Source organism: Myotis davidii, unplaced genomic scaffold (assembly GCF_000327345.1).
Source record: "Myotis davidii unplaced genomic scaffold, ASM32734v1 scaffold281, whole genome shotgun sequence".
NCBI classification, from domain to species: Eukaryota; Metazoa; Chordata; class Mammalia; order Chiroptera; family Vespertilionidae; genus Myotis; species Myotis davidii.
In genome coordinates, this window is record NW_006293784.1 from 2,747,327 (window position 1) to 2,755,802 (window position 8,476).

General features: G+C 34.7%; 1 protein-coding gene across 1 annotated transcript in view; it reads left to right on the top strand.

Annotated features, from left to right (window-relative positions):
* The window catches only part of LOC102753602 (chromosome unknown open reading frame, human C14orf39), a gene marked incomplete at its 5' end in the record, with an annotated part of 44,009 nt that overhangs the window by 7,555 nt on the left and 27,978 nt on the right, over positions 1–8,476 (top strand). Inside the window, 4 exons of the mRNA XM_015566473.1 lie at positions 3,124–3,311; positions 3,402–3,444; positions 5,380–5,500; positions 6,617–6,696. Of these exons, the coding sequence (XP_015421959.1) occupies positions 3,124–3,311; positions 3,402–3,444; positions 5,380–5,500; positions 6,617–6,696 (432 nt within the window). The remainder of the gene's footprint in view (positions 1–3,123; positions 3,312–3,401; positions 3,445–5,379; positions 5,501–6,616; positions 6,697–8,476) is intronic.

The following is an 8,476-nucleotide window of genomic DNA, read 5'->3' on the forward strand; positions in this document are numbered from 1 at the left end:
GCCATTCACAGGCACAGTTCAAGGTTATGGTGGCTTGATAATGAGATGCTGAGTATAGTTCCAGGGAAGGAACTTGGTAGTGCCAGTCTCGCTGCTGATATTGCAATACCCTTCATATTAAAAGAAGGTAGAGACTGAAGGTATAGGTTTGATCTTCATTGGCTTTTGAAATAATGAAAATAGACGAGATAGCCCAGAAAAATGTATAGAGCAAAAATAAGAGAAAGGTAGACTACATGATCATTCAAGGAAAAGGCAGAGGGTGGAATTAGTAAAGGAGACTGTTACTTTGTCATTTATAGACCATGCTTCCACCCAAAAAGCATTTGAGATACTTTGTATAAATAGTACCACAGTGTTAAAAGAAAACTAAATATAAAAGTCAAGGCTACAGAGAAGTAAGGATAATATAGAAAAATGAAGCCTTTGATCAGGATAGAAATTCACACTATATAGTTTTGCATATTTGTTAGATATAGGCATAAATTAGGCTTTGAAATTCCTAGTAGTAGGCAAGACATTATGGGACTGTGATCTGTTTGGAATTTAGAGTTATCATTTTAAAAACAAAAAAACAGTTCAATTGCTTAGGATAAGTAGCGGTTTTTCCTGGTAATAAGAATTGAGAGAAATTTCTCCTCTTGGTTCTCATAAAGGGGAAATTATGCAATGTGATAATCAGTATCTTCAATGTTCTCCCCAAAATAAAATATATATTATTGCTTCTGATAACATCTCTCAATTCAAGCCTTGGTTATAAAAGTTATTAAAATGATTCTATGAGGGGCTAATGAAAACCAGTACAAACATGGACTTTTTTGATCTTGTTTGTTGTGGATTACTTCTCTTAGCTCTCCATAGCTATTTGTTAAAGCTGTATTTTTCTTTCTTAAACCAGCCACATGGGTTGATTGAGTTGATGAGTCAATACCAGGCATCTATAAAAAGAATAGAGTCTATTTGTTGGTATCATGGGTAATGAAAGAAGTAAAGGCACCAGCTCCTTGTTTTTCCTAATCTCCCATCCCTGTCCCAGGCATTCACAAAGACTAGTATAGTTGGCAACAGATAAGATAGTAATGACTCTTCTTGAATCATGACTTGGCTATGCTGGGCTCTCTCAGAGTTCCTATACAGAGTATGTTAGAAGAGTGGGCAGGAATATGTAATATGAATAGGATAGATGTGGTATGCTAATCTCATCAGGAACTGGTGTCTCAGACTCAGCTTTCTTACAGGTATTTTCCCTAAATTAGCACCTAATTGGCAAATTTGCATTTAGAGGAATAGGATCACTTGCTTTATCTGGTTAAAAGGGAACAGAGTTTAGTAATATTAAGAAATTAAAACATTCTCAAGATTCAGACCTGCTAGTACAAGGCTGTTAAGCCCTACTTTTCTTCTCACTATACAAGCAGTTGATGAATACTTGTTCTTCTTTACTCCTGGGCTGAAGTGAGATAACCATTATTGTATTTTAAAATAATTTCCCTATATAGTATGGCTTAATTTATAAAATTTACAAAATTTTGAGGAACATGAAGATTATATATTTTTAGAACATTTTCTATGAGTATTAATTCTTGAAGCTAAGTATTTTATAAGAATTTGGGTAAAAAGAGGATAATGAATATTTTAGGCTTTGTGGGCTATACAGTCTCTGTTGTAACTATTGAACTTGGCTGTTGTGGTGCAAGAGCAACTTTAGACAATATAGAAATGAAATGAAATATGACTATTCCAATAAAACTTGGTTGATGGACATTACAGTTTGAATTTCACATAACATTTTTAAATCTTTTTTTTGGTTAATGGATATTTTTCCATTGATTTTTAGAGAGAGTGGAAGGGATGTGGAGAGACATAGAGAGAGAAACATTGATGTGAGAGAGACAAAGATTGGTCGCCTCCTATATGAGCCCCAACCAGGATGGGGATTGAGCCTGCAACTGAGGTACCTGCCCTTGACTGGAATCGAACCTGGGACCCTTCAGTTTACGGGTTGATGCTCTATCCACTGAGCCAAATAGGCTAGGGTTGAATTTCATACAACTTTAATGTGTCATAAAATATTATTATACTTTTTATTTTCTTCAATCATTTAAAAATGTTAAACAAACAAACATTTTTAGCTAGTAGGCCATACAAAAATAGGTGGCAGGTTAGATTTGCCCCATAGGTCATAGTCACTGACCCCCTACTGTAGAGCAAGCAAAGGTCAAATGAGAAGGAAGAGTTAATATCATTTTGCAAGAATTAACTGTCTCACTCAAGACTTGTACCTAAATAGATGACCACCCACTTCTACCTGAGTTGGAATGGAGTTCCAAACAGTGCTGAAATTTTCTTTCTAAAATAGTTTTGAAGTGTACCAGAATGGTTGTGAAACCAGAGTTCTAACACATAGAACATGACTTTTTGTAATCATTTTGGCTTAGATCATTGAAGAAGATTTAAAAGCCGTAGTTGTAGAAGTAGCTGAATTGGGGAGAATAGAGACTCAGAACTCAGGGAGAATAGAAATTCAAGAAGTGATCAAAAGAACCAGGTTGTACCCTGGCCAGTGTAGCTCAGTTAGTTGGGTGTCATCCCATGCACCAAAAGGTTGCCAGTTCAATTCCCAGTCAGGGCACATGCCTGGTTTCAGGCTCAATCCCTGGTGGGGGTCGGGGGAGGGAGGATGCAGGAAGCAGCCCATATATGTTTCGCTCTCACATCATTTCTCTCTCTCCCCCTCTCTTTTCCTCTCTCTCTGAAAAAGTTAATCAAAAGTGTATTTTTAAAAAGAGCCAGGTTCTGTAATGTCAGCTGGAGAGCTAAAAAGAGATCACTGAGTTCAACAAATTAGCTCATCGGTGACCTTGGGAACAGTACTTTCATCAGAATGGTGAGAACGGAAGTAGAAGTGGATTAAGGAGTGAATAACTGAGGTAGTGAAGAAAGAGTATAGGAGTTGGAAAGTGTGATAGAGTTAAGGAAAATCTGAAGGACAAACGGTATTTAAGGAAGCAGGGATAAGTAGGTATTAGACTTGCCTTTTATGCTTAATTTAGTAGACTTTAACAAGTGATAGTTCTAAAATATACTCTGTGATGATGACATCATTTTTAAAAATTTTAACAGAAAAATGTACCAAGGTTATATATGCCAGTATAAAGATGTTTTGAAGCAATACCAACTAAAATACTCAGAAGCACCTCTTTCACGTGAATATTATGAGAAGAAAAGAGAACATGAAGAAATTCAAAACAGAGTGTTGGCATGTACTGAACAACTAAAAATGAATGAAACTATTTTTATGGAATTTCTAGGTATTAACATTTTTATTGTATATTGTTTTAATAGTGACATCCTTATAATGAAAATAATAACTCAATCTAAAATACAACTTTGTTTTTCAGTGCCTGCTCCCTTTCCATCACTTACTAAATGGACATTACATATGTATCCACAATAGTATTTCTACTTAGAATTTTATTAGATAAGTATTATTTCTGCATTTTAATTGTTATTGTGTTTCTTTGGTGAGAATCACATGGGTTTGTTTTTGGTTTAATTCAAAAATTTTAGAGTTTACTTTAAAGTTCATCTGGGATTAATTTTCATATATGGCATGTGATTAGAAGAGGGAATTTTAATGAGAATGAAGTGCTATATGTATCTGGCTTTAAGTGGTATGTCTTAGAAACCAAACCAATGAAAAAGTCATCTTGCTCTGTCTTATCAAAGAAAGAATTCCAATTAAGTAGTTGATTCTAACTTGTTACGATGGAAAGTGGTCAGGAGGTGGACTCACAATCATTCATTCACCTATAGAAATTCCTTAGGTATCTGCCTTATGCCAGACAGTGCTCAAGAAGATACAGAGCTTTCTTGCAAGGAGCTTTTAGTAGGGAGAGAGATGAGTAGGCAAATATTTTGATACAGTTGCATTGTCTTAGAGTCTTAAGTAATTCTTAATTGGTCTAAGTCTCATTTGTTTGTCAAGATCTTGCCTGGTGATGAACTTGGAACTTTAATCCTCTTCCAACTTCCACAATCCTTCCTATGCTTTCCTATCAGATTATAACTCCACTGTTAGTACTAAGTCTTCTTTATCCCTGTACTCTACCTTTCTTCATTCTGCTTCATCCTCAATTACCCTTTTATTCCTTTGCTGCTTGCTCTCTCCGTGTTTGGGTTTTAGCTTTTTCTGTTCTTGGTTGTTCATCTGCTGCCCATTTATGTTTTAACTTCTCAATAGGAAAGGGCAGAGGTTAGTAGATGCAGAAGGTGCAGCAGTAGGGAGTTGGATGTAGGAGAGATGAGATGTATGAATGCATGGCAAACAAGACAAGGTATTACAGGTAGGGAGATGATTTAAATGTCTATACCTTAAAATTTAAATTGATACTTTTGATAATGGCATAGCATTATAAATAATGTTCATCTGAAATTTTATGTTCATACAAGTCATATTTTAAGGCAGAATAGAAAAGGCCTGACAAATTTCTATGGAATTTTTGTTTACTGTCTTATTAGTATTTATTTTTAAATTCTCCTAAATGAATTTTAGAGTAACTTAGGGAATTGTAGTAGCTAATAACCATGCAGAATATCTATTAACAGCTGAAAAATTCTCTACTTGAAATTGGGTATAAATTCAGTTCAAGCAGAAAGTCCAGATAGAAGTTCTAGCTCTCTTCTGAGTTCTGCAGGGTACACTGATGAACCTTACAGAGCAGGAAAAGGGTGGATTTTTAATGTTGACTTTGGAAAAATAAATAATGTGGAAACACGGGAAATTAGATTTGAACCTGAATTGGTTGTTTATTATTAGTCATACCAAATGACATGATGAACTTGGGTAAAAAAAACCAAAAGCAAAAAACCACACTGTAAAAATACTTAACTGAAAGAAAAAATTCTTAAGTATTTTGGATGAAATGTGTTTTGTTTTTGTTAATCCTCACCAGAGGATAATTTTGAGAGAGAGTGGAAGGAAGTGGGGGAGACACAAAAAGAGACACATCGATTTGGTTGCCTCCCATGTGTACCTGGTCCAGGGCTGAGGATCAAGCCTGCAATCAAGTTAGGTGCCCTTGACTGGAATTGAACCTGAACCCTTCAGTCTGCAAGCCAATGCTCTATCCACTGAGCCAAACCGGTTAGGGCTGAAATGTTATTTTTACTGTAAGCTCAATATATAACATAGGTAAACAATAAATTTTCTTTGTCAGTTTGACAGATGTTTATATTCTGTTTTCATATACTGTTAGTAATATTATTGTTTATGTGGAGCATAAGTATATATAAATGTTACATGATATTATTTCTGATATAATATACGTATTATAAATGTAAAATCTGTTTGCATAACATAGTTCCTTAACATATAAGTGTTAATTTGAGATGTAAAACTCAAGATATTCTTAGACATGTCAACAATTTTTCCAAAATTTCATGTGAATTGAAGAAAGAAGTAGATGAAGTGGAAATAGAAATTAAATATTTAAACCAGGTATATGTTATGTGTATAAATGTATAAGTGTAATGGTATATTACTTTAAGGTCTTAGAAGAGTTATTTTTAAAGAGCCTCAATATGGACAAGGGCATATGATAATTTGTTTGCCTCAGATTGCCTGTGGAGCCAAAATGTAGTTATTGAGTATATCTAACTCTGGATTTTGGGGACTAGTTTAACTTTCTTTGGGGGCTGAGGAAGAAAATGATGAAAAATTATCATCTAGCTTAATAACAAAAATTTAAAGGCATTGCATTAAAAGAGAACAAGACAGTAAATGGTTTAAAGGACTTAATTTTGAAAATGTATGACTATAATCTTTATAGAGCTAGGCTAGAACTAGTTTAGCCTTTAAGATTGATGGTACATGATATTTTCCTGAGTACATTTTCAAAATTGATTTTAGAAATAGGAAGGGAGAAAGAGAGAAACATTGATTGGTTGCCTCATATTCACACCCTGACTGGGGGACCTAACTCGAAACCTGGGTATGGGCCCTGATGGGAATCAAATCTGCCATCTTTCAATGCATGGGACAACGCTCCTACCAACTGAGCCACACCAGCCAGGCTTTTGAATATATTTTTAGTGCCATCTATTGAAATGTGGCTTTCATTGCCAGGTATGTGAACAAATCAAAGTCTAAATTTTTCAAAATCTTGAGAAAAATGTAATAGCTAATTTTCTAAATTTTCTGAAAATTGTGTTATATGGTATATTGATCATTCATAGGTATGAGGTTCAAGATAAGTAATATCATTTGACTTCCTTTAAAGTTTGTGGTAATTATGTCTCTAAGTAGGGAATCTCTACGTTGCTTCTAACTGTCCTTTTTAAAAAAGTGTAAATGTCAATAAATAAAATAAAAAATAAAAAAGTTAAAAGGTGGAAGTTCATTGAAATCTAGGTTTGCTAATGGAGTTGTAAGGAAAAATTAAAGAAGTAGGATTTATTGTTAATTTAACAACTTTCACTAAACAATAGTTTATACTTACTACAATATAAATCTTGTGGTAATATAGAAAAATCATATTTATTAGTTAAGGTAAAGCATGTTCCTTAATACTTTGCAGGTAATTATTTTATTTTGCTTTATCATTTTTATTTTTAGCAGATTACAAGATTTTATGAAACTAAGAATCTGGAAGAGAATACTAAAAATATAGAAAAAAGAAAGGAATTGAAAGAAAGGTATAGGTAAACTTTAAAATGGGATTTTATGTGAACAAATATTCTCCATCTAACAATTTTATTCTATATTTTATCCCAAGCCACTGATATTTATACAGAATCTATATTCATATTTTGTGCGTGCTATTTTCTATTAATTTCTTATGAAAAATATTAATTTATACCTTTAAATACGATGAGCTGATTTTCAAATTTGCTTGTTATTTAGTACAGCCAAGGATAATTTGTAGAGAAATGGGATAGCAGCAGCATATTCACTGTTTTATTACCTGTCAGTTGTATACTTCATCCAGTTTTCCATATGAGTCAGCAATGGGAAAATAGGAGCAGCAACATACTTACCTTTTTATCATCCTGTCACCAGCTTGACCAGTTCTTCCTTTGCCAGGGAGCGTGAAGATGAGCCAAAATGCTACTGAATTGTGGCATCATGTGTTTCCTTGTCATTCATCCTAATGGTGATAAAATAGACATCAGTGCTGGAGGCATTTAAAAAAAGATTGATTTTGTCTGTTATTGTGTGATGAAAAAACAGATGTATTACTATTGCTATGTCTGATAAACTTTCTGTTTTTCTCATCTGCCTATACCCTTTTTCATTCTTTTTAAGTTTCCCTCCTATGGCTCCATTGCTTTTATCCTGATTTTTCAACACATTCCTCTCCCAAATTAATTTTCCTGATTCCACTTTCTTGGGTCTGTTATTTTCTTGATTCCTCCTCTCCTATGTCTCACATTTACAGTAATGTGTCTTTAATTTTGTAAATCAAATTGATTAGAAAAAAATAATAAATGTACAGAATCTCACTTTATTGACAAATTTTTAAAAAATATATTTTTATTGATTTCATAGAAGAAGGGAGAGGGAGAGAGAGATAGAAACATCAGTGATGAGAGAGAATCATTGATCAGCTGCCTCCTACATGCCCCACACTGGGGATCAAGCCTGAAACTCAGGCATGTGCCCTGACCAGGAATCGAACCGTGACCTCCTAGTTCATAGGTTGACACATCGGCCAGGCTATTGACAAATTTTTAATATGAAAATTCTTTATATTGAAAGGAACTTATGTAACTAGTCCTTTTATTTAATATAGATTTTGATAGTTATCAGGTAATATAATTATTTAAATTATTTAATCATCAATATTTAAAAAAATTTTTTTTGACTTAGAAAAAATTCAGTGAAATTGCTCTTCCAGTAAAAAACTTAAAAGACTTATGATCATAATGTTGCTTTAATGGTTTCTGTATTCATGCTAGTTGATTATTTCTAAATAAATATTTTTAAAGTTTGAAGTATTTCAAAATCTAAAGCATGCTACTTATAAATATTATTACTAGAGGCCTGGTGCATGAATTCATGCACCAGTGGGGTCTCTCAGCCTAGCTTGAGGGATCAGGCCAAAACCAGCTCTCTGACATCCCCTGAGGGGTCCCATGTTGGGAGAAGGCGCAGGCCAGGCGGAGGGACCCCACGAGTGCATGATCAGGCCAGGAAGGGATGCGGGAGGTTGGCCAGCTGGGAGGAACTTCAGGGGGGCTCAGGGTGTGTCCGGCCCATCTCGCTGAGTCCTGATTAGCCAGACCCCAACAGCAAGTTAACCTACCGGTCAGAGTGTCTGCCTCCTGGTGGTCAGTGCACGTCATAGCGACTGGTCAACTGGTTGACTGTTTGCCCCTGGTGGTCAGTGCACGTCATAGCGAGCAGTTGAGTGGTCTTAGCACATCATTAGCATATTATGCTTTGATTGGTTGAACGGACGACTGGACACTTAGC